At 42.1% G+C, this 26,864-nt stretch overlaps 1 protein-coding gene across 2 annotated transcripts in view; it reads left to right on the plus strand.

The window, feature by feature from the left end:
* ZMYND11 (zinc finger, MYND-type containing 11) overlaps positions 1–16,263 on the plus strand; it is a 62,343-nt gene extending 46,080 nt beyond the window's left edge. For both annotated transcript variants that reach the window (XM_009886777.1, XM_009886778.1), the window contains 8 exons: positions 428–483; positions 1,216–1,293; positions 1,839–1,957; positions 3,799–4,006; positions 5,852–5,920; positions 7,841–8,113; positions 9,220–9,405; positions 14,144–16,263. In XM_009886777.1, coding sequence (XP_009885079.1) covers positions 428–483; positions 1,216–1,293; positions 1,839–1,957; positions 3,799–4,006; positions 5,852–5,920; positions 7,841–8,113; positions 9,220–9,405; positions 14,144–14,266 — 1,112 coding nt within the window. In that variant the 3' untranslated portion in view covers positions 14,267–16,263. The remainder of the gene's footprint in view (positions 1–427; positions 484–1,215; positions 1,294–1,838; positions 1,958–3,798; positions 4,007–5,851; positions 5,921–7,840; positions 8,114–9,219; positions 9,406–14,143) is intronic.
* The last annotated feature ends 10,601 nt before the right edge of the window (positions 16,264–26,864 follow it).

Consider the following 26,864-nt stretch of genomic DNA (forward strand, 5'->3'; position numbering starts at 1 on the left):
GTCTGTGAAGCATTACTCTGAGTAGAAATACTTATATGATTGTACCTGTGTTCTGTCAAGTGGTGATAGCAGAGTGCCGTGTTTTAGGACAATTGCAGCGTGTCATTGATACACTAGCAGAGAAAGAAACTGGATCCATATTAGGAGCAACCCTGTCTCCCTGTTGGTGGTCCTCAGATGTGTACTTGCATTGTTCAGTTTAAAAGCTCCCAACAGTATTTTTGCATATAACTATGAAAAAGAAAACAAATAGAGAACTGATTGTTAGAAAATCTTAAATGGAAGGGTTATCCAAGGGACTAAATTATGTTTTTTATTCTCAAGCAAGACAATTATAGCATGAAAGTCATAGCAATGACAGCTGCAAATCTTTGTGAGCACTGTGATCATACTGTGTTTGTTCATACCATTTTTTTTTATTTTATAGCGGACAGTGAACAAGCTGATATAGCAAGGATGCTTTACAAAGACACATGTCATGAAGTAAGTAGTATCAAGTATCCAAGATGTAGACAAGATACTTGATTTTCATTTCAGAATCTAAGAAAATTATTCTTCGTATTACAAAAATTAAAAGGGTGAGAAGTTTGTTACAAATTTTATAACTTTCTAATAACTGATTCAGAATTCCTTGATTCCTTTTTCTTTTTTTTTTTTTTTTTTTTTTTTTTCAATTAGACTGTCGTTTGGAAAATACTAATATTCAAATTTTAGTTTTGAAAATAATCTAGTAATGCATAGTTGGACTAGAAATACTTGCTAATATAAATTGAACCTGAGGTGAGATACCTACCAAATTCTGTAATTGGCTTTGAAACATTTCTCAACATTCACAGGAGACCAAAAAACAAAGCTAGTGGAGCTGGCACACTTTCTCCATTTGTACAGTTGAATTACTTCTTTCAGAATGTACTTTAAATATTTGATGAATTTAAAGAACTATTCTTTGCATTTTAGCTGTAATAAGTCATTAAGAGTTGAATTAGTCTCCTCCCTCTGCCTTGTTTTTCTAAAACATGAATAATGTTTCTGCAGCTTGTCTTTCATCCACTCTCAGCTCACCTCAGTTTCACATCTCTAGTTTGTACAGACAGAAGTAATTCCACCAAATTAGCAAGCAAGGCTGAAAAATTTAACTGGTCTAAGAGAGAGGGATCCTACTGAAGTCACAAAAATAGGATTTTTTGACTGACTTATCTTCTTTTTCTTTTTCAGCTGGATGAACTGCAGCTTTGCAAGAACTGTTTCTATTTGTCAAACGCGCGACCTGACAATTGGTTCTGCTATCCTTGCGTATGTTGCTCACACAGATTTTTATTTGTTTGCTTTTCTGTATAAAAGCTTGCAGTTTTGGTGTCATTAATGCCTTGAATATTCCATTTCAGTAGGCTTGTTTCAAAAGCATGGTTAAGACTCTGTAAGCCTAGATATTTTACACAAGTGAAACGTTGATTGAAGTTCAAAGCTCTAACAATATAGGTTATAAAACTTGGATGTCAACCAGCTACAACTGTCTCACAAGAAAATAAGGAACTTACAGAAATAAAACTTTGCTCCTGGATGAAGCTATACAGACAAGTTTAATTTTTGGGCTGCTTAAGATCTCTATTTTCAATAGACAGTTACACCCTTTTCAGACTTTCTATTTTTTTTTTTTTTTACTTTGATCCAAGCAATACATCTAACAGGAAAATATGTATTGTAAGAAGATAAAAATGAAAATAGCACTAGACATAAACAACAACCATATTCTTAAGATATTAGTATAGTATTACAGCAAAATATTTGTGGGAGAAATCAATGTAATACTTCAATAATAAATACAACATTTTTTCCAGATACCTAATCATGAGTTGGTTTGGGCCAAAATGAAAGGCTTTGGGTTTTGGCCAGCCAAAGTCATGCAGAAAGAGGACAATCAAGTCGATGTTCGCTTTTTTGGCCATCACCACCAAAGGTAATTTATTAATTGCGTGTGCTGCTTTTTACAAACAAAACTTAAAAGAATTTATCTCATCTATCATGTTGTAAATCCTGGCTCAGCCAGTTGACAATATTAGAACGACTGAGTACTTTGCCATAATTGTTTCAGAAAAGTTAAAGCTCAGTCTAACACATCTGAAGTTGCCAAATGGCTCAGAGATTCCCTTTCCACAGTTGCCATAGGGATGTTACTTAATGCCATTTTAATTAAAGAAAGCAAGCGAACTTCAACTGTTTCTTCAAATCAGTAGCAGCCTGCTAATCCAGGCCAAGGTGAAAATTGGACAGAAATGTGCTCTTGCTACCAGCAGTATTGACTCTGTGCAATTTTCTCTTCTGAGCAGCCACATTGCAATTTTGTGTTTTAGTAACATAATACACATCACAAATGTTTCTGTCTCACTGCTAGAACATTGACAGAGCTCCTGCTGTGAGTCCATTTGCAATTTCAGAGAATAACTCTTTACATTGGAAACTTCACTCTTAGAGATCAGCTTTTACTTCCGTCTCCAGTTGTTGGGGAGGGTCATAGTACTGTTACTACAATGGATGTACTGATTTTTTTTTGCTGTTTGATTTATACGCCTATAATGTGAGGAGAGGAGACGTTTGCAAAGTAATTTGTGGTTGTTGGGAAGGTGGTGTATTTTGGTGTATCCCAAAAAGGCCTAGACCATTCAGTAAGTGTTTTATGAGCCAGTTTATTTAAATTGCTTTTCATGTAACTTGCACGGTATATAACATGTTTTCATTTGTTATATGTACTACCGAGATTTTCTAATAGGCATAAGATGGGTAAAGCATCTTTATTTGTGTGACAATCACAGAATGATTTACCTTCAATCTGTTTGCAAATGAAGCTTATCTCATTAGTAGTTTTGGCATTAAGTTCACATAGCTTCAAACTACTTCATAAAGTAACATGACACTTGTGGGATAAGGTGCTTGCAACTTCTTAAACGTGTGCTGATAGAATAGGCAAAATCCATGTTACTAGAGTGCCATTGCTTAGTTACTGTGCTGGACTTGGGCAAAAGGCCAAATTCCTGGTTGGTGTAAATTCGCATTGTTTCCTTGACTTCACCGAAGTGAAATTTGTATTGCAAGAATTGAGAATCTGGTAATGGACATTTAATTTGTTACAGTATTTACTCTCTTATGTAGATGTGCATGGCGGTGACTCTTTTTCTTTAGTGTCCAATGCTGCTTGGTATAACCTTTCAAAATGTCAAGAGCTGCCCATCTAACTCTATGAGGACTCTGTGAAAATATTTAAGAGGACAAAGTACCTTTGGAGCCAAATCACTGGCATGCGTTCAGTCCAAAAGAGCATGACAGTCCCCACATAAGTTCAGTCTTGATAGACAGGGGCCCAAACTACAAAATGTCTCTGTTCGAGGTGATAATTTGGTATGTTCCTTCACAGTTTTAGCAAAGAGCTCAAGGGCTAACTTGGATTAGCATGCGAACCTTTAGTAAAGATGTTTCTGTGTCTGACTCAGGGCATTTAGCAAGACAGCAGGTAGGAGATGTGACTGCTGTTGGTGCTGGGGGAGGTTTGTCGCTCACCAAAAACAAAAGGGACTTTCAGCCATAGCACCCATAGCTAACAAGTGCTTATTAATAACACAAATGTCTAACGGTATGCAGTCCATTTTTTTATTCAAATGTGTTGAATATACAGAAATTCTGAGTAAAAAGGAATTGTCAGTCATCGGCCACTATGAAAAACTGCTTTTGAAGTCAGTTTCTCAGGTCAGGATCCTTCATCTGTATTTAACATTTCTGAATCCGTCTGTACTGTGTATTCAAAAGGGCCTGGATCCCCTCTGAAAACATTCAAGATATCACAGTTAACATCCATCGGCTGCACGTGAAACGCAGTATGGGGTGGAAGAAGGCCTGTGATGAGCTGGAACTGCACCAGCGTTTTCTTCGTGAGGGAAGATTCTGGAAATCAAAGAATGAGGATAAAGGGGAAGAGGAGGCAGAGTCAAGTATCTCTTCCACCAGCAATGAGCAGGTGAGTGCTGCCAGTGTTAGCAATCAGAGCAATTTATTAAAGGGTACAAAGATGATGTATTTTTTATTAACTTACTATTAAATTAGCCTTTCTCTGTCTGCAGTTTTGTGGTGACAAGAAGAGGGTTCAAAGGCTTATTTTCCCTATGTTTTGTGGCTCAGTAATAGCAAGAATATGGAGTTTTCCTCTTTCCTCAGTTTCTTGGATGACCTCTGGGAAGTTTTAAAATGTTTGTCGCCTACAGCACCTTGATGAGACAGACCAAGATTTCTAAAGTTAAATAGGAATGTTCAAGTTAAATGTCATGGATATCAGATAGACTGCAACACTGCCTTCTTGGACTACCATCAAGGAACAGCCCTATAGCTGTCCAGCCTTTCCACAGCTGGAGTATGTTCTCTTTGGACTGTATTCTGCATTACGGATCCCTGAGTAACACCAACCATGACATTTTCCGCAAGTTCAACTAAAGTTAGGTGCAACCATTGCACTTGAGGACCATGTGACCAGCAACTGATTAAAGTAATTAAAAATAATTCTGCAAACCAAGAAAAATTGTATTGCTTTAACAAAAGTGAAAAGCACAAAAGGCCAAGATACAAACCTTTGCATTGCCATATGGAAATTCCCTTATCACAGCTGAACCTTGCTAGTCATTCATTGTCCAAGAGGGTGTTACATATTCACTATTACTGACTTGGCAGTAAGATTTTCATAGCTTGCAGTATGCTTCCCTGTATTTTTGGCAGCCTTTTCCCTGGCAACATCTTCTTTACTCATTTAAAACCACTATCCTCTCTCAAAGTCTGTATTTTAAAAAATCAGTGTGTTTTGATCCTCTTCCTTTGCGCTTTTGTCAAATAGTTCTATCATCCAATTTGTAGCTAGAAAACTTGAAGCTTATAAAACTGGATGTCGCTTTAAGGGGGTGCTCCTTATCAAAGCAGTTTCAGGTTTTTCAGCCTGGTTTGCTTAGCTAACCCTTTGTAGTTCCTTTATTGCAGTCATGCAACAATGTATGATGAAACAGGAAACAGGTCACAAATAATAGTTATGAAAAGATAACAGTGGCATTTTCCCAGTTTTTCAAAAGTGTCCATTTGCATATTTTCTGTTCCACCCCAGCTGTTCATCCTTCACTTGGTTAATGCTTATACCCGTTTCACTGGTTTCCCAAATACAGGAACATAAGAGTAGCCATCAAACTCGGTGCTCCGCAGTAATCTGTAGTATCCTGTCACTAACACTAGCTAGTACTGGATCCTTCAAAGACAGGAGTAAGAACTTTTCTGTAAGCCATTGCACGATAATATACCATCCACTTAGATGTCACCCTTGTTTCTGTTGCTGGAGCTTTTGTGACTTGCTGGCTTCTATTCTAAAGCATGAAGTTTTGTACCCCTCCAAGCATAAAGTTATACTCAGTTATTGCAAGTCTGGATAATCTTACCATCTTTACATATATACATTCTCTTTATAATTATTGCTGTTTTCTGGCTTCCATAGCGATCTGCTGCCCAATTATGGGTGGCTGATATCAGAATATTCCAGAAAACAAGTGTTTGAACTTGTGCGTGAAATGAAGAAAAGAATGGTTAAGGGTATTTTAGCAAATGCATACTGAACGTTAGAACTTGTTCCTTCATGCAATCACAGTCATCAGTGATAGTGTGGAAAGGTTATTGTGTGCACTTCTCATTTTAGAACAGTATTCGACTTTCATTTGCTAAATTAAATAGTTGCAAATAATCACAAATAAAAGGTACATCAGTCATGTTACAATGAATGCTACTTCTATGAACCGTTTTTTGGAATGATTCAATATACTTTTCTTAATGTTCACAGCTGAAGGTTACTCAGGAACCAAGAGCAAAGAAAGGACGACGTAATCAGAGTATGGAGCTCAAGAAAGAAGTAAGTAACGGCAATTACCATATTTGTAGAGATAGAAAAGTGCAAAAAGTCTGAAATTTTAATAGACACTCCGTCAATTTCTGTCACCTTTTACTGATTTTACAGTATTTCTCTCAAAATTTCCGGCCCCATAGTTTGATCCTACTTGCAAACAAACATAATTGTACCTCCCACATACACACCAGTGGTGTCTTTGTGGTTATTTTCTGTATCATGAATAAATCAACAGTCAGCTTACAACATTATTTTTTTAATGGAAAATTCAGGCTAGTTATTAAGTCTGTAAACAGCAGAAATTATAAAATATTTTGCATGATCAAGAATATTAAGTTTATAAAATGTCATATCCACCTTTGTCCGTGGAACTTCCTTCCTTGTTTATCCAATATGCACACTGAATGATCATGTAACCGAGGGACTGTATTATTATGCTTGTACACAAGGGGGCAGTTACTGAGGCAGCCATAAATCTTGTATTTCCTTACTTTTGAGTACTTTTTCCTGGCCTTGTTTCAGCTGCATGTTGAACACTAAGAAAAAGTTGCACATATGCACAGTTCTCAGAAGGGGACTCAGGACTCCATTACAGAGGAGGGTTCAGGTGTTTTAGCACCGGAGTTCAGTGGGATGGCCCTGGTGCCTGAAATACAGACACTGCCACTCCTAATATCTGGGTACCTGTCTCCCCATTGTATCTGATACCTCAGGGCTAGCTCTGTGAGGCACTGTAATTGATGGAGGCGGTGACACACAGTTTGTTCTCCCTGGGGCACAAACTGTATCTGAGTGCAAGGTAGGGAGACCACAGTTTAGGATGTCTTGTCATTTTTGTTGTGTTTTCTGTCAAGCAAATGCTGTAATTTGCTTCATATATTTATGTCTTAACATTTGTCTTCTTAGCGCTGCTCATATTTGATCAGTGATCCAAAAGTCAATCACAGTGACTGATTAGGGAGTAATTGGTTGCAAAAGAGAGTACACAGTCAGCCTTTTGATTGGTGTGAACAGTTCCTCATCACACAGACAAGCACTAAGTCCAGTCCTGAGCAAGTCTGGTGTTACAAGGACTGTGTGCTTTGTCTGTACACTGTTAAATGAGCTTTAAAAAAATCTTAAGTTAAAAAAAAACCCCAATGTTCATCTGTGTCTTTGGACACTTCAAATATCAATAAGAGTTTGCAGGGATATTACTTCTGTCTGTTCTAAAGAGCAGGAACAATTGGTGGTACAGTGTAATAACATAGGCAGCTAAATTCCATGCAGTACACTACAGTAACTATGATTTCTTTCTTGATAATTGTGTAATTACAGAAAAATTCTGTGGTCATCCAAGTCTAGTTCTATATTATTGGAATCAAGACTTAGACGCTCATTAGCCTTTCATCTTCAAAGCACCTTTGAAGTACTAATCAATCTTTGCAGCAGTTCTGTGAAATCAGTGGAATATTACAGGCTCCAGTGGAGCCTGTTGGGCCAGAGTAAGTCCAGAGTTTGCCAAAATAATTCAGGCACCTTGGCCACTCAGCTACAGTCTCTTCAGGGAGAATGGTAGGGGGAAAAATCTATAGCAACCCTTTAGTAATCCCAAGGGATATGCAGTGATTCAGCATAGCCTCTGATGTTGACGGTACTTTTTGGGTAGCAAGGCTGGTGAGTGTGGCATACTGATGCCATACCTGTGCTTCCTTCTGGAGGGCTCCTAGGTGAAGTCAGAAAAGCCTGACCAAAGAGCCTACTCACTGTCATGCTGGTTTTCCTCAGGGATCTCATGTCCTGTTAGTACTAAAGGTCTTCAACAGACACCTTTCACAATAATTGCACTGGCATTAGTCATATAACATTTTTTTTCTCCAGGGGGATCTGAAAGTTAACTTGTTCTGGTTTGATATATGGATTTACAAGTTTGTTCTTTTGCTGTAGGAGCCAGAACCTGAAACTGAAGCAGTAAGTTCAAGCCAGGAAATTCCCACAATGCCTCAGCCCATTGAAAAAGTTTCAGTCTCAACTCAGACCAAGAAGTTAAGTGCCTCTTCTCCAAAAATGCTGCATCGGAGCACCCAGACCAGTAATGATGGAGTGTGTCAGAACATGTGCCATGACAAATACACCAAAATCTTTAATGATTTCAAGGACAGGATGAAAGCTGATCACAAAAGAGAAACTGAGAGAGTTGTGCGAGAGGCAGTGGAAAAGGTAACACTTGCTGAACAGCATCTACACTCTGGTTTGAGGAGAGGAGAAGCGTGGCTTTTTTTCACATTCTTTTCTACTTTTGTAACATCCACCCTTAAGAAAATGAATAAAAAACCTTTTCTAAAGAGACCATATAAAAATAGTCTTCATTACTGCTTTTTAGACCATTTTTATACCAAAAGACCTTAGTTTAAACAGAAAACTCCTGCTTTTTTTGATTCGTGTCCAGTGAAATCAGTTTGTGATCCAAAAATGAAACTAATTGTTCATTCATGAGTATCCATTTCCAAAGCCTTTGTCTCCATTGTCAAGTGTGGTTGTGAACAATGGCATTGTTTTAATGCTATTCATAAATAACTCTTCTTTTCTCGATCTTCTGACCTAAACATTAAACAGATGCGCTGAAATTTGTTTGAATTTTCTGATCTAATGATAACCTGTTTAAAATTCAATATCTCAGCCTGAGCTGATCACCTTTGACTAGAGAGAGCAGGACAATTTAGAGGATGATTTGTCTGACCTCTCTTAAGTACCTCTCTTAAGTACCTGTCTTAAGACGAGATGGATTTCTTTCTGGATGAAGGACTATGGAATGAACCCAGGGAGTTTAGATGTTAATCCTGTAGGATTAAGACACCAAACTTTTAGATAATTAAGCAAGGGCAAAGGAATCCCACCGACAATGAATACTAAAAGTACCTCCTACTGAACTCAGGGATGTTCTATTTTTTATTTTTCATTGAGCCCTTGCTGTGGATTTACACGCAGGTGTAGACTTGGAAAAGACAAAATCTTTGTCTAAGACAAATTCGTAAATTTGTAAACTGATCATTGACAAAATATACATGGAACTTATTTGTCTGGTTTTGTAGATGACTCATAGAATAGAAACATGGTGGCGTTTTTATTTTGAACATTTCTTATGGGATAGAAGTTTTGTTATAACTCTAAAGGAGACAACTTTTTGTTTCCTAAATAGGAGAAATCACTAATTACGTGACCTGCACCCACATAAGTAATAGACGTTTAAAGAGTCGAGGTTTAAAGGAGATAATTTTATTCCAATAGCTGTCCATTGACTTGCTTTGATGACTTTCTTACGGCAGCTACGTACAGAGATGGAAGAAGAGAAAAGGCAGGCTGTAAGTAAAGCTGTGGCCAACGCACAAGGGGAGATGGACAGAAAATGTAAGCAGGTAAAGGAGAAGTGCAAAGAAGAATTTTTAGAAGAAATTAAGAAACTAGCAGGCCAGCATAAGCAACTGATTTCCCAGACCAAGAAGAAGCAGTGGGTAAGTGTCAAAAATTTATTACAAGAGAATAAGTGGAAATGTATAATGCATACTGCAGGCCAATTGAAGGTGATTTCTTCCTTACTTTTAACTGCACTGCTCTTTCACTGGTCTTTTAGCTTTAAGGTTTTCTCCTTCATATAACTGCTTTCAAATTTTCTTAATCTCCACATTTCAACTCAAAGTTCTGATTACTTTCCATCTTAATTATGTAGTGTTAACAGCACCATCTTCTTGAGTCCCATCAGATGTTAGTATAAAAATATTTTTGTCTAAATGCATTATTACTTCGTATAAGACATGTTTAGCACTATGTTCACACTCCTTTGATCTCAAGGCTCCATAGAGTACAATATCTTGCTGCATCAATTTGGATTCCCATGCTAATAATGCTGGTAGTGATATCCTTTTGGCCTTTTCCTCTCCTAGCTTTTTCTGCAGCTCTTTTATGTTCTTTTGTATTTAGACATGACTTTCTGAAATATATTTCCCTCCCTTGTTCAGTTCTTAAGCCCAAATCTGCAGCATTGCCTACAAAAAACATTTGTATGCCCTTTAGAAAAGTGAAAACAGACATCTAACCTACCATTCTGTTACATGCTGCAAACTTTTCCCTGTTTTCTTTTGGTTTGTGTCTCCCATTTTCTTTTCAAGCCAGAAGCGTGTTCTCCCATGTGGCTGTACAGCATCTACTCAAACACTGCAAGTACTGTAATACTGTGCCGATAGCCCATAGCAGAGTATGGGCTACACTGTTACGCTGAGGAGCAGTGAGCCTGGCACACGTACAGTCTTCACTATTTCTTTGCTAATTTTCATAGGAAGAGGAAATGAAAGCCATCGTTCGGGAAATCACACTGCACTCTAATAGCTATCTGTAAAATACAGGAGGGTGGGTACGAGATTTTCTGCTCGCCTCCTTTTGAGCTTTGATTTTGCCAGATGCGGCCGAGCAGCGTGCGGGTGCCTGACCACCAGATGGCACGCTGATCTGAGCAGCGATGGGCAGCTGCTGTCCCACTGCCGCCCGGGGACAGCCAGCCCTGGCTCCGACCCGCAGCTCCCGTTTGTCTTCTGCTGTAAAGGGCTGTTTGTTTATGTTCAGCCTCATTAGTCCTTGTTCTTACAGATGAAACGATGATCCCTGCAGAGAAAACCCTGCTCTGCAGAAGAGTGAAATAAATATTAAGGCAAGACAATCGGTTGCTGACTATCACAGTTACGAGTTTGTTTTTTTGTGAAGAGAAGAATTACTTCAAATGCCAGAGCTTCTGTAGAGTCTTCATGTCTGTTCCTAGGAGAGATTTTAGTGTGGGTGTTATGATACTGCAGTGCTTGGGTCTCTGTCAGTTAGAAAATTCCTCCTTGTCTACCTGTCTCTGCAGACCAGAGAAGTTATTTAGGTCTCCGACTTGATCAAGTTACTGTGTTTAATGAGTCATCAGCTGCTGGTGTCTGCTTTTGCCTGTGGCACTTGAGAGGGCAACTGAAATGCCTTTGCCTGCTATAGAACTGTGTCAAATTAGCTCTCTTCTGTCAAAAGTTAAAAGGGCACGTGTTAACTGTTGCCACCATTCAGCTGATATGCAGTAACTCAATCACAGTAACTTGATTGTGAGTCTGGACTCCTAGCTATAGCTGCTTTGGGGTTTTTTTGAAGGCAGAATTTATGAAAGAGACTCACAAGACTTACTTTCAGCTGCTCCAGTGTGACTTTACCATATCCTTTACCCTAATCAGAGAGTGCCCTGGTACCACATCTTCTGATCGTGTGCATAAAGCCTCTTTCTAAGCAAGACAATTAAAAGATATAAAGAGCATTTGACAGTCTTGCCTATTTCTGTGGCCCCAGAACTATCTGTCAATCACCACCTTAAATGAAGGCATCATACAGGCAACTGTTTTGCATGTGGTAGGAGAGGGAGGGTAAGGATAAACACCTTTGCATTCAAGCTGATGGATCTGCCTGCCAACACAGAGCCTCAGGCGGCTGGAGTTGGTCCAATTACACAACTCCCCAGTGATTTTTCCTTCGGTGGTACTAATGACAGTCCCTGGTGTGTAGTACCACTCTTGTATGCTGCTATTATAATAATGATACCTCCTTACCAAAATCTCATGTAATTAACACACATACTAAATGAGTTTTGGTGGCTTTGCTTTTTAATTAGAAACAGAGACCTCTGGTTTTGCGTAATGCAGATGTCTAGGCTTGGGAATGCCGCTGCTATTATTCACGCTGTATTTGTGTTTGTCTCACACCTAAAAAAAAAATCCAGTCAGGATGAAGGGATATATTTCGCTGGTGGTGTACAGGTACACGAGAAGGTATGTTCCCAGCCCTCAGGAGCCTAACATATAAAGCACAACATTTTCTGTGGCTCTGACTGGTCACAGTCCCCGTGGCTTAACCCAATTTCATTTTGATACCTCCAGAAAATTTGGATTTAATACAGGTACCTCAAGTAAATAGCAAATGAAAGGAAGAAATGTAAAGGCAGGGATAACGATGAGATTATGCAATTTGATGGCCTCCAGAATACAGGCTGGAGTACCGGTCTTGATAATGGTTCTTTTTTTATTTTTCCTGGTTCTTTTATTTGCATGTAAGCCTCATTTAAATTGTTGCATAGTCCAACTTCTGTCTCTTTCAATAATATTTACATGTATATTTATTCTAACTTGCAAAAGGTTGTTTTTAAGTGCATGAGTGTTGTCTGTGATGTGTACTGTCTGAAACAAAAACCCAAGTGATTGATAATGTTTAGAAAAAGGAAAACACAAAGAAGAGACCCGAGGCCAGCTGGCATTTTGCCTTCTCTGCCACATGTGCTGATACCAGCTTAGATGACACTATTTTCCTTTTCTAAGTGGAGATTTACATCCCACGCTTATGGCCAGCATATGTAAAGGGAAGTGCAGGACCCACAGATCAGTTGTCCTCTCCTGTCTTAGCGTTTCTTGATCTCTCCAAGCAAGCAGATGCGAAGCCTGTCTCTGGGCTGAGGCCCATGCTGTACATAATGGAGAGACACAGCTGTTCCCTGCACCTTTCCAGCGGATGATCCTAATGGTTCCCACAGGCTTGTGGGCAGCCAGCAACATGAAAAACCAGGAAAACAGCTCTCGAGAGGACACTTGTTTGCAGACATTTCTGCAAATAAACATCCCCGGAGCTAAGTTATAAAGGGAAAATTGAGAGGTTCCCTTCTCATGCAGCTAGAGCCGTCCCTTTATTGCTGATGTAAATAAATAGTTATCAGTTTAGCCAATGTAAATGTCAGCTTTCTTGGATCTGTCTTTTAGAGTGTTTAGGGTTGTTGTGGTTTTGTTTTGGTTTAAGGCAGTTGGGTTTGTTTTCTTTCTAATTCTCTGTTTTATCAACAACGCTGTAGCTAGACAGGACATAAATAGTAAATTGTATGTTATTCTGTGGTTTGATAGCAGCCTGCACAGACTGTGTGATATCCCTCCCTCTGTTCCCCATCATGCAATAGGCATTTCAGACCGAATTCATAAAGATACTCTGATTTTGAGCAGACCAAATTCAGAAAGACAAATCCGAGATCATTAGAACCTGGCTTTCAAGGGCGCTGAGTGTAAGTGGCACTTTTAGCAGCAGTGCCACCCGGCTTTACAGGATTTTGTCGGAATGATAGTTAATGTTTTTGCAGCACTCCCTTAAGAGATATAAAACTACCTGGAGACAGGGCACATTGTCCGTCTGGGTGCCGTACCTTCTTGTTGACGACCAATAGTGTTGACCAGCATGCTGGTTCCTTTTTTTAGTTCCTTAGAGGCCATGGGGTTATTTTCCAGGTAGCCCTTCTGGCTGCCAGGAAACTGGGGACGTTCTCTATGCTCAGGGGTAGAAATCCTCTTGTCTGCTGCACTGCCCAGAACCAGGTATTCCTGCAGAAATCACGGGCTGTGTAGCATCTCTTTCAGGAGTTTTGTGCTGTTCTGGTTGGCATGACAAGGAACACAAGCCCGTGTAGCAATCCAGTGTACACCAGGCCTTCTCTGATTTCTGGAAGACTTGAAGGAAAAGACACTGCCTGGCTCTTCCCAGTAGCAGTGATAAAGCATGAGGTTTTGTTTTCACCAGTTTGCAGTGCTCGCTGGCAGCCAACAATCCCCAATGACAGTGGCCTCCTTGCCGACCTGCACTAAGTGGGCTGTAACCACCCACTTGGTAATGAATTATTCTTTTCTTCAATAATATTTTAGTGACTTTTGAGATTTTCCTAGCCCAAAAGGACCTTTCCCAGAAACCTCTGGGCAGGTCAGGCTTGTAAAGAAACCAGAAACACAGATTTTCAAGCTTGCACAGAACCTGTTCACGCCAGAAGTGCCTGTTGATTTATCGTAGCTTTTAAGACATAAATCAGGATGCCATTATACAAATGTAGGGTAAAAGATGGTTCCTTCACTGTGTAGCTGAAAAATGTCAGTCCACTGCCCTGAGCGATGAGTTTTCTTAAATGAGAGGTGATTTTTTCAAACGCAATAATCCAGACTCTGGAAAAATGAAAGCATTGTGCAGATTTACTAAAGATTGCTGCTTTACTCAGCACGTGTGAACAACGCCCTCCTGCCTTTGGCTGCCCCAAGCATAGATACAAGAGAAGTATTGCTCTGCATGTGCTGGTGCATCCTCGAGCAGGTGAGAACACTTGTGCGTTGGTAAGGAGGGATCCTGCCAGGGTGGTAATCTCGTCTCGTTTGTTCTCTCCAGTGCTACAACTGTGAAGAGGAGGCCATGTACCACTGCTGCTGGAACACGTCCTACTGCTCCATCAAGTGTCAGCAGGAGCACTGGCATGCTGAACACAAACGTACCTGCCGCAGAAAAAGATGAATGAGTTATTCCTTCCCTAGAAAACCACCCCGATGATTGCTATTCTCAGACACAGCGGTTTTTGTTTCCAAGAAGCCAAAATTGTTTAGAATTTGCTTCCCATTTTGCACCAGCCTTTAAACACTTTTCGTAAAAGAAATTTTGCACAGTAATTTCAGTCTTCTGTTTAATGCTCCTCCAAAATTTTGTCAGCGAAGTGAATTTAACATCTGTGGGAGCAGGTTACTTTAAATAATTTTAAACTAGAGGATTTGTTGCATTTTCAGCAAATTTTAAAACATTTTTAGGTTTTACAGAGATTTTAATCTTTAAAAACAGCAGATCTAAAAATAAAAATATCATGCAAGTTTAACGAAAGGAACATTTAAAAACTAGATCTGAATGTAAGAAGTATAGAACTGTTTCAGAAAAACGAAGCATACTACCTTGATGTAACGTTTATTTCTTAACCTTGTTGAGCTGGTTTTGTTCAGCTTAATTTTACTGTTTAAAGGCATTATCTATTGGTTATACCAGTGGGTACATGATTGAATTTAGGGAACAGGGTTGACACAGCAGGTGCTAGTCCTGCGTATTTTTTCTTAAATATTTCCCAACTGTGTTTTATTTTCATTATTTCTTTTCAATATATAACTTTTATAACAAAATATTAGCTTTGCTCTTGTAGTTTAAAATCACAGGGAACTGGGGTAATCTTTTACTGAGCTGGATCTTAGAGAAAAATGAATATTTAAATTTTGAAGTTTGCACATTTCATCTTTGTCCTAACATGAGTGCTTGTAACAAGAATAAGAAAAGCCAAAAAAACAAAAAAAAGCAACTACCTTTATTCATACATAGAATTATGAGGCATACAAATTTCTTTATTGCGCCCCCCCTTTGGCCTCCCCGATCCAACATCATTTGACTGCCTACGATCTGGTGTCACCTGGTCCATTGTAACTCGATAACAAAAGGAGAAAAAGCACTTAAGTTTCACAGAAGCCGTTATGTTTGTAGTAATGGGTCATTGCCTAATAATGAGCTCCATCACTGTACTCAGAATGAAGAATAATGCATGTTAATTTTCTTGTATTAAAGATGCCGTGATTTGTAAAAAGTCTGTATTTTGCGGAATGTCTGGATTAAGAAGCATTACCAATAGGAATGGATCGATAGTTGAAAAATGATTTTCTTTTTGTTTGTTTTATATATAGATATATGAATTGCATCCATGTTCAGAGACAATTTTTTAAATAGATGTAAAGCTTACTTAAATAGCTTTTCTTTTAAAGTGTCTCCGCATTTTAGTTTCTTTCAAAGATTGGTCTTAGACTGAGTCATATGCCCATTAATCATCCAGCTATTTTTTGAGAAGTTAGAGGAATAATTTGTAAATATTTATTTAGATCTTTGATATTTATTGAAAGCAATTACATGATGGAACGATGGAAGCTGAAGAATCAGGAGGAAAGCCTTTAAAAAAGTTTTCTCTAGGATTTGTCAGGGTCATTGTAAAGAAGAAAGTATAACTAAGACTTCTGTGAACTACCACTGAAATCCTGATCTTTTTTACTTACAGTGGTGATATACGTTAATTGACTAGATACTGCCAAATAATGCCCAATATGTTGCAGAAATTCAGTGGTAAGTTGATTGGAAAAAATAGTAAGTAGATGGTAACTTGTATTACCACAGCTACGTTATTGCCTGATAAATGTGTAATTAACTTTTGTCGCCTCTGTGTTGTGACTGTAAAACACTTCACAACTAAAAATCAATCTCGTTCAATTACTTTACAAGTTCCAAAACTTCGATCCACCCCTATGAAAGCAAGTTATTGTGGAAATATTTTTGGTGTAAAATCATTCCAGAATATGTAATATTTAACTGATAGCTGCATGAAAGTAAGATTCGTGTTACTTTGGCTTTTTTGTCTCTGTTGACACGGTTGCACATTTCCAAGTTACTACAGCGTGAAAACTGTGTGTTTTAAAGAAAAAAAAGAAAACAAAAAAAAAAAGATTGTGGCCTGGTTTTGTATAAGTTTTAGGTAAAATTACAATTGATTGTTTTAGGAATCATGATTTAAAATTAATTTTTCTGCAAATCATAAAGCTATATTAAAGTGTTGAGCTTAGCCACTATGCACATTGTAATTATTCATTGTGGCTGTCCAGTTTATGATGCATTCTGGCATTTTGTAAGCTGCTCTGACTAGCAATATATAGAGTCATTTAATGTGTTAACATTGGTTAATAAATGTATTTAAAAAAAAACCCTCACTGGAGGTGTCTGTGTTGATTTTGGCCAGTTGTCTTCGCGTCCTTGGGTTGGCGTGCATGAGGCTGCTGTTCCTACTTGTCCTGGCCCGGAAGGACCGGGGCTGTGGGTGGGGAGCGGTGCCTGAGCTGGCGGGGACCTCGGGGACCTCGCTCCGGGCTCCAGGTGAGCAGGCAGGGCTTGAGCGCAAGTCACGCCTCTCGGCACTGAAAACGGACCTTTTCAGCCCATTCAGGGCCAGCAGCCCCCAAGGGTTCATGTTCTACCCATCATGTTCTGGTTTTCATGCTGGGTCCTGCGGTGCCGGCAGCCAGGGTGGGTGTCCCAGACCTCCCCTCTCACTGTGCTCCTTCCCACCAGTGGCTCAGCTCTGCCTCCCCCCAACCCCACCACCACCCCTGAGCCTGCGCCTGCTTTGTGAATCATACCGTCATAGAATGGTTTGGGTTGGAAGGGACCTTGAAGATCATCGCGTTCCATCCCCCCGCCATAGCCGGGGACACTTCCCACTAGACCAGGCTGCTCAAAGCCCCCAAAATAAATAAAATAATTTTATTTGGCGGGACTGAGGGGGCTTCATGAATCCAGCTCCAGCCTGAATGGCCGCACCGTTCCTGGGAGAAGCAGTCTCTCCCACTTATTTTTGAAGTGAGGACTTGCTGCCGATGGGTGCTCGAGGGGGCCGAGGGCCCACGCTGGTGCTGCTGCCCGCAGGGCACGTCCCACGGCCACCCCCGAGAGAAAGGGATATTTGGGGACGAGCCACAGTCATGGCAGGTTGTTGTAGAGCCCTGTTGTGACTTCAGTGTGGCTGGAGGGACACTGTGGGAATTGGTTTCTCTGTGGCAATTAAGAATTCCCCTGTGGGAATTAAGACCTGGCAAGACCTACTAGTCCCGGGGACAGGGGGAAAATTAAAAATTATATTTTAAATATTTAAAAATCCCTCAAAAGTCTCTTTTATTATTCTGCTGTCCAAACTTTTCTCTTCTTACAGGAGTCTTAACATTTTACCCATGAGTGCAAATTTTATTAATTCATCGTGATGAAACTCAATTAAATACAAGTAGCCGGCATAGCGTGTGGATTGCAAAGGAGTCGTTAGTGCCGGCCCAAGCCACCGAAGCAGGACCAGGAAGAAGCCGCGTCCCCTCCGAGCTTTTTCCCTTCTCCCTTGCGATGACCGCAGTCAGCCCGCAGGCACAGCACCGCTCACCAGCACCCCGATGCCCCAAACCCCTGGTGGAAACGCTCCCCCACTCCCCTCCCCACATGTGTTTGCCGGTTCCAGTGTCACCAGTGGGGCCGGTATTAGGACCAAACAGGTTAAAAGCTTTGGAAGTGCCACAACAGCTTCCCACCCCCATCGCTCAGCGTGGGACCTCTGTGACCCCCCATACCCCGTCACACATCCCACACGGGGCCCTGGCACCGCCACCCCTGCAAAGCAGAGGGGGATGTTTGTCCTTGTGCTGCCCCAAATGTGCAAAGTCCCTTCCTCCAGCAGCCTCAGGGTGAGCCGGGGGTTCACTGAGCCGCTGCGTCTTCACCACCGCAGACCGGGACACATCTTGGTGCCTCCAGAGTATCAAGTCTTAAAGGCATCATTTAGCTTTTTATTGTTGGCTTTTCCTATTTTTTATTGTTATTGTTGTTATCGTTAACATTGTTGTTGGTGGTTAGTAATTTTTAACTCTGGCTATTATTTTATTTTAATAAGGAGGAGCAGCAGTTTCTGCCTCCTGCTTCCTTTAGGTGGAGCGAGCCGCCCAGCTCAGGGTTTCGTTGCCTTTCCAGATCTTGACTGACCGAGTATGTGAAATATGTTTGGGATTTGTTACCGGTAGTCAGGGGCTACCCAGCCAATTTTAGCCTCAACGAGTGAGAGCACATATGCGATGTGTGCATGTGCTTTCCAAAAGCTTTCTGAAATCAAAGGGGGAGGGACAGGGCACGGGGGGGGACACGGGGGTATCAAAAGCAGAAAGGCCCTTCTTGCATTGTTTCATGTTAAGGAAATTCAGTTGCAAGTGGAAAGGTCCATCCATTTGTGAGAATAAGAGTATTTTTGGTTTTAAGTGGAAGATGTTTAAAGGTATGTAAAAGGAAAAAAAAACCCAACAACAAAACACCAAACTATCTTGGACCTTCCAAAACCGTGGAAAAAATGTCATATTTTATGTTAATAAACCCTATTTCCAGATGTCAAAAGGATCAAAAGTATTTTAGACTCTGAGTAATGCTTTTTAAAAAATGCTGGGTTGCTAGAATTTCAAAATAGTAAAATCAGAAAAAGAAAGAGAACCCAGAGAAAATGAACCCTAAATTGCCCCTCCCGCGCCCTGTGGCTGTGCCTGGCCCAGGGCCTCTCCAGCCCGGGGCCAGCAGTGAGCCGCGGGAAGATGCCTTCAGGCTGGGAAACAGCGACGGAGGGGCTGAAATTAACTACAGTGTCGGCTTTGCAGATAATTTTTACGTAGAAGGTGACTAATAATTGAAGATTATTAGTCAGAATAAAGGCCGAGAGAGCCAGAAGGCGCCATGCGAGAAGGCAGAGAGATGTGTTTGTTTACAAAGCCACCGGCCAGTTTCTGTTAACTCCCTGGAAGTGAAAACTAAGCTGGCGTAAAGCTTCCATGGAAATAGGATTTGCCCCAGAGAGGTTCCTAAAAATAAACTTGAGTTCTGCATAGAGAAGACACTGTGAAGCGGGTTATCCGAAACGCTTTACCAGTGTTTGGAAAAGGCCTTCTGCAGCAGAAAACAGTGTTTATTAATAAAGCCAGAACACTATTTTATTTTTAACTGCTTCATTAAGGGGAGAAATATCTTTTGCAGCCAGCCACTGTGGGCCGCTGCGGGCCCCGCTTGCTGCCAGGGGAGGGCTCTGCCTCTCCTCCCGTCCTGTTCCCATGGGAAGAGCATGTGGGAGCCATGAGCCCACCACGCTTGGCCACACCAATGCACTCCTGTCCCCTGGAACAGAGCCTTCAAGGTGAAAAATGGCTCCGTTAAAAGCAAAAAGGGAATCGGTGCTGTGCACACAGCAGTTCTCGGAGCCCCTTGTCATCAGGAGAGAGGGTTTTGCCTGCCGTGGGCCACCCACGCACCTTGGCTCATCAGGGCACCCCATAACAGGTGTTGGGAGGAATTTCTGTGTCTTGTTTGGAGGAATAAGAGCTGTTTCCACGCGAGAGCTGGGCAGGTCTGGCATCCAAAGCCCGGCAGCACGGTGTGGGCAGGCAGCTCCTCTGCCGCCTGCACTGCCGCTCAGCCCCTGCCAAGAAGCAACACCGGTTCCTTCCCGAAGAAAAAGCTCAGCCAGAACCTCTGCCATGCGCGGCTTATGCACTAGAGAGCGAATTGCTTTGGCTGCAACAACACTTGACCGAGTGACAGAGCCTTTCCCTGTCTTTTCACAAGTCTGTAAAGACCACAAGTGCCGGAAAGCCTTTTATTTTTCCCCTGCAGAAAGGAAAGATGTGCAACTCAGTAATGCAATTGCTCGTTATTTTTTCCTGCAGACGCTGGAGCCAACAGCATTTTAACTCCGGGCTCCCTGATGTCGGCAGTGAGTGAGCCGCTCCGGGCTAATGGAACCGCTGGGAGTCAGTGCTGGATGCTGAGCCAGAGCCCGGGACTGCTCACGCTTCCCACTGGGAGCGTGGCGGCTGTGTTTCGGTGTGATATTTGGATGGGTGCAACACTGCGCTTGCAAAAAAAGACCCGCCAGCCCTGGAGCTTGTGTTTCACCAGCAGCAGTCGGGGAGACGTTGGGCCCCAGGAAGGGGAGCGGGGGGCAGCTCACACCGCTGGCCCCACACCGACGCAATGGCACTGCCACCACCTCCAGCCCTGAGGGCTCTGAGCTGCCTCAATGCTGTCCTGGTGCGGGAGCCGCCTTTCGAAAACCCTCCACCGGCACAACCGAGCCCGACAGCCTTTTGCCCTCCCAAGCTGCCTGGCACGGTCCCTCCTGCACCACAGTACGGTCCCTCTGGGCCCAAGGCATCACTCGGCGCCCGACCCCAACTCCTGGGACCAACTGAGGAGTTACCCCTGCCCGTGCCTTGAATGTCATCAGTGCCACCACCCCCCTTTCCCCAAACCCCACTTGATTCCCTTGAAATCCTCACCACAGTGTCCCCCGCAGCCACCCAGCTGGCCCCCCATCACCCCCTCGGGGCTGCGCTCTGTCAGGGGTTTCTCCCAGGCACGGCCCTCCTGCCCAAAGTCCTTCCTTTTAGCAGAAGGCTCTCGCGGGGGTTGTGTGTGTGGGGTACGCTCTCTGTACAGAATTAGCTGCAGCGATATAACCTATTTACAGGCGTTTCTGGTAACAGCTTGTTCAGAATTTGCCAATTCTTGGCCTAGTCTTGATCTGTGTCTGGGACCTCCCTGGGCAGAGGGAGCAGTTCCATCCCTCCCACCTCCTGCAATCCCCCTTCAGTGCAGCAAAGCAGTGTCCAGAGTCCCCCATCCCCCAACAGCCCATGCTTAAAAGAATTCATAAACGCGTTCCTGCAGGTTACTGCTCAGCGCCTCGGAGCAGAAATTGTGACATTTGTATGGCGGTTTGAAGTCCTCCAGCTTGTTGACTGACTGACCACCCAGGCCTTGTGAGGTCCTGGAGCTTGGAGGAGCTTCACTAAATGGCAGCTGTTATGGCTGAAATTCAAAGCAATGTGCCAGCGCTTGGAGCAGGAGGAAGAGGAGGAAGAGGAGGAGGACCAATTTGATTTGCCCATTCAGAAGCTGCAGTAGGAAGACAGAGCGGCAATTTGGTCTGCTGGTGAAATCTGTCCTTTTGCATCTCAACACTGTAGATCATTTTAACGAAGACATTTACAACGCCATGGCAGTGACCAGGGACTCTGCTTGCGCGGGGTGCGTGGCTCAGCAGTAGCAGGGTGTCAGCTCCACGCCAGCTGAGCAGGGCTGATGGTGCTGAACTTCAGAAGAGCCCTCCGAGATGCTCGTGCACTTTCTACCAGGAACCACACGGTCACTGCGAGGGAGCTGTGCAACTCCTGCCGCTCTTTAAGGACCCTGATGAGAATGCTCTCATGACATAGAGTTGAGCCATAGTCAAAACTGAAGTCAAATGTGGGCTTAGAGAGCATCGTTATTTTTTTGAAGAGTATGACTTGAAGTGCAGGTCTACACCGAGCCAGTACTCTCACCATGTCCCCTAATTATTATTCTTCCTGTGGCTCAGCATTGCCAAATTAAGCTGGCTAAATATATATTTTACCCAAAATTAAGTCAAACTGTCAATAAGACTAATTGTAACCTGTGTTTCTGGTTGCTGTCTCCGACACTTGCACTCTGTCACATCTCACTCAGGCTGACACATTGCATCCTGACTTTGTCTCTCTCCTGCAGATGTGTTGGCTTTATTGGGCTGGAGGAGTAAATGGTTCTGTTTGTTTTAAGTGAAGTGCAATGAAAGTGCAGGTGTCCCCATGCACCCACAGCAAAAATGCAATTGCTTTGCTTTCACAGAGAGGCTATAACCCTGTTATGTGATCCACTGGAAGTGGGAGCATTTTAAGAAAAGTTTTCATTTAAGAAAATCTGGGTTTTGTTAGAAAATACTCAAAATTGAGTGATCTTTGATAGTCATTTCATTATGGCTTAAAACAGTAGTTAAAAGCCTCTTGTTCTGTTTAAAGGCTTTGCCTTGAGATGAAAAAATACTTCCATCCTTTGAATGAAAAAATAATTATAACTAAGACCACACTTCATTTGCTTTTTTTCTTTCTTTTTAGTAACCAAAGAGATGTAAGAGGAGGGTAAGGAAGAACGCAAACTCTCCCCATTCCGTTTTCGCAGGCCCTACGCCCCGGGCTGGCAGGCTGGGCTGTGGGTTGCCTCCAGGGTGGGTGCCAGCGCCCGACCCCGCGGCCGCATCCTTGGGCACTGCGTCTCCATCACAGCCCCTGTGTCCCAGCCATGGTCCCCACGCAGGCGGCCGCCTTTGCTGAGCCGCTGCGGCTGCAGCACGGCCATGCAGGGCACGGCCACAGCTGTGAGCCTCTGAACTGCACACGAGTGTGTATCCTCACCCCGGTGGGCAGCTGTGGCAGTGAGGAGAGAAGGGGACACATGAAAAACATCCTCCTGTGGATTTCAGAAAAGTATCTGAAACCGAATGTGTGTGAGAGGCACCCTAGAAATGTTAATTAGCACACGTCTGCAATGGAAAGTTTAAATCCTGTGTATCTACTTGGCCGCTAATTTCTTTTGGGCAGTTGTTGGCTTAATTCTCTTCCTCTGCTCCGTGAATACTTGGCATGCCATACTCCGCTCCCGATGTTTCTTCATGGAAACACAATTTTCTTCTTGCATGCAGCTGCTTTTCTTACCCCAGTCTTCTCTTGGCACTTCCCTGCTTCAGTCCTTCCTTTTCCCTGATACAGACGTGAGGGTTTTTTTAGTTTCCTGAACCTTTTGGGTTGGGATAACCTCTGTCCTTGTCTTGCAGCACATCTGTCCTCCTACCTCCATACATTTCCCCTCCTGGGTGTTATCCCAGACCTCCTTGGCTGAACTTGGCAGGCAGCAGTTCCTCCAAGCCTCCAGGCTGCATGTAGGCTAAGAGCAGCCGGGCTGCCTGTCCCAGCACCCAGAACTCCCCAGTTTGCAGAGGGCTCACCTAGGTGAGGAAATTAAAACATAGGCCCCCTAAAATGAGGTGCCTGATGTAACAGGGTTAGTCTCAATTGCTTGACCCTTACCTCCATGTGCACGATCTTCTCTTTTCTGGTCTTACCTCCCTTCTACACCAAATGCTCTTCCTCAACCTGCACTTCATTTATGGCCTCCTCCACTGGTGTCCTCCTCAGCAGTGATGATGGCTCAGTACAGCTCTTCTCTCGGTGTCTCCCCCTGGCATCTCCAAACCTTTCCCATATGCTGCCCCTCACCCTTGGAAGCCCTTCCCTGTCGTGGTTCTTCCACTGGCTTTGTCCCCTCCGCAGGACACTCCCTTGCGTGAAGCCTATCATCATTAATCTACCAAAGCATGAAATTAAATCAAGATCAACTTTGATCATCCCATTAACTGGCCATAGATGTATAAAATTTTGCAGTAAGTTTTAAAATTATTACTAGTGGTGTTGTGGGATCCCAGAGGCAAAGACTTTGTGTTTTTTCCCCTGGGTGGATCACATAGAAGACAACAGGGTTTTGGTGTTGAAGAAATCTTGTCCATGACGATCAGCACGAAGTGGGATCAGCTTCTGGTACTGATTTTGACTGGTGTGATGCAGTATGACCTGCTCAGGGTCATCAATCTATGGTTGATCTTAAACGCCATGCAGTTTCCAGATCAGGATGCGTGCCAAAAATGTAGAGAAATGATCTGATGCCAGTTTGCTGGGTAAGAAAGGGAGAACTGCTGTTTCAAAGATGTTGACCTCAGTGAGGTACAGCACAAATGAGGCAAGCCTTGAGAAGAGTTTTTGGATCAGATTTAAGGTGGTACCCTTCAAAAGAGACCACAAAAATAGCTCAAGTTGAACTTTTAAATCTTATCTCCAAATGAAACGATTCATTTCTACTTTCAGAATGTAGAATCTGGTTCTGTTTCTTTTCCCTCTTCAAATCTCAGCCAGTTTTAAGCAAGTTCTTCCACTAACAGAAACAAAAATTTCAAATTCAGGGTTGGCTCTTACCCTGGGGACAGTGGGGTCCACCCCCACTGGGATGATCTTTCTCTGTGCACGTCACCCCCTCCCCGCCATAGATGATAATGGTGCATAAAGCAAATTTTTGTGTTGAAAAACACACACAAAAAGCTGCAAGGTCTTTTATCAAGTTTTTTTCCAGCTCTTACCTTGTTAGTGTCATTCTGATAATGAATAAATCATACTGTTCTTATTGTGCATGAAATTATTCTTCTAACCCTACTACAATTTTTTGTTTAGATTCCCTACCAGCTTTTCAGTGCTATAGCCACCAATTGCCAAAATGATTTTTAAAATGTGCACTTGAAAGATTTTGACCTTTTAAAAATCCTCATCACCATTAGCATAAAACATCAAAAACCTTCCTTTTTTTAAAGAAAATGATTTGTAAAATTGAATCAGGAACTACTTGCTGTTCTGCCATCCTCTTCCTCCTGCCACCCCTAACTTGCCCTCTCCCTCCCACAGTTTTTGGGTTGCACTCTCTGCTCTGGAAAATTGTGGGTCCTCTAACCTTCCTCTTGTGATAAGCAACCTCAAGTTTAAGCCACTGGAGATGGGATTCTATACCCTGAACTTCTCAGATGGGCTACCAGAGACACGAGGACTCAGAACTTCACCCTTTGAAATCACATTTGGAAAATCAGAGCTACTGCCAAACCTCTTCTCTGGGGACGCTGCAACCCAGCGGCTCGCAGCCAGCTCTGAAATCATGGTATTTTTGGAAAAGGCCAATGGAAACAGGCAGATCACATTTCCGAGGGGCTTTATCCGGTCGTCCAAGGCTAGCCCCGCACACGTGAGCAGTTACCTGTACAGTTCCACTGGCAGAAAGCTCCAGCAGAGACGTAACACCGGGATCAATAACTTAAGCGACTGCTTAGCAATATGTCGGTAGCGAGACCTTGCAACAAAAGTGATAAGTGACAAATTTGAGGAGTTTTACAGTACTAATGCTTGTTATTGCTTCTCACAAAATGTTACCAAGCTTACAATAATCTTTACACTTTCAGCAAAAATGTGAACAGTATATTTGAATATATTAAAAAGAATTAAAAAAACATTTCACAAAAAACATTTGTTGCCATATGAAAGTCTTTCAGCAATAAATGCCCACACCAGTATTTAAACATTGTTAAAAGTATAATGATTTGTACTAATAAATTATGCAACAAGAGAGGTAAACAAAATAAAATTACAGTATAGCTCTCCATGTTCCTCCACTGAGCGTCCGCAGCTCTCGGAAGCTCCATTTTAGATGACTAATTAAGAAACTGATATTTTCAGAGCAACAAAAATAAAAGCTTTTATTTGTTCATTTGAATATAAAACAGGCGTTATCACAGATGTACAAAGCGTACTGGTGGTTTAACATACAAGAAGGTTGCTGTCCTTTGCACATAAAAATTTTTGTTTGAAACTGTGATTGGCTGAGTTACATGAATTTCTCTAACCAGTCACCACACTCTATGAAATAACGCTGCTAACATTCAACTGATAAAAGGGACAGTCTTCCCTTGGGTAAAGTGTCAAGCAGGATTAAATATATATAATAAACAAGCACCATGAGGAATCTGCTCCTGTTTGATTAGTTTTGTGTTTAAATGTTCATTGTGTACCCTCTCTTTTTGTGCATGTGCATCAAGTTGATTACATGGTTTTGTCTGACTCCAAAAGCACAAGGTCACAAGACAAACATTTTATACATTCTCATGAATGGTTTATCTACAGTACAGTTTCTAATACAGAACAATCCTTCTTTATTGCTCAGTCTGATGGTGCTTAAATGTTTCCTTCCTTTTGCTTGCACAACAAAACCAGAAACTCAGTTTATCATTTCTCTTAACTCAGGATTTAACAACCACGGATGACAGGTTGCAGAAGAGAGCTGTTATTAACTGCGTTTCACAACTGCATTGCAGTTCTTTTATTCTCTACAAATGCAAAGTTGACTTCGTGAAGGTTAAAGTGATGCTTTGAACGACAGCGAGATTTGTTTTGCAGTACTGAGATCAGCGATAGCAGGACTTCACAAGTTTGTTCACACACTGCAATTATGTTTGTAATCAATCAACATCTTGTCTGAAACCTTACAACGACTTGCCATTAAGAACAGATTTTATTCTTTTTAGGGAGCAGAAAATGAATTTGACAAAATATAGGATTGGTCTGCAGAGCATGAATAGGGCTATTCACAGGACAGTGAAGGCGGAAAAGATGGTCTGAAAGAAAACGCGGCTGACATGGCAAGATGCTCTGTACTGTACATGCAGACTAAAACGTCCCTACCTTTTAAAAAGATTTTAAACACCCAGCATCGAGACTCCCTTATACGTGATATAAACATGATTACATTTGCCCTGCAACAATCTTAGTCATGCATATCCGGTAATGAGAGCCAGCACGTGAACGTCATTTGGGACAATAAGAAAAGCATTCTTGGACTGCAGCTGGTAAATCCCACTCTTGATCACAAACAGGTCAATTCAGTTACGACCACATGAAGGAAAGGGAAGGTTTTAAAAAAAGGGGCCCGGGGTGCAGGGAAGACAACAGAACTGGGGAATCAAACCTCTCTTTTATCCAAAGGTAGTAAAATGAAGGCAGCTGTGATGCATGTTTTCCTACTCTTCTCCCGCGCCGGC

The sequence above is a fragment of the Charadrius vociferus genome, unplaced genomic scaffold, assembly GCF_000708025.1.
Source record: "Charadrius vociferus isolate BGI_N301 unplaced genomic scaffold, ASM70802v2 scaffold255, whole genome shotgun sequence".
NCBI classification, from domain to species: domain Eukaryota; kingdom Metazoa; phylum Chordata; class Aves; order Charadriiformes; family Charadriidae; genus Charadrius; species Charadrius vociferus.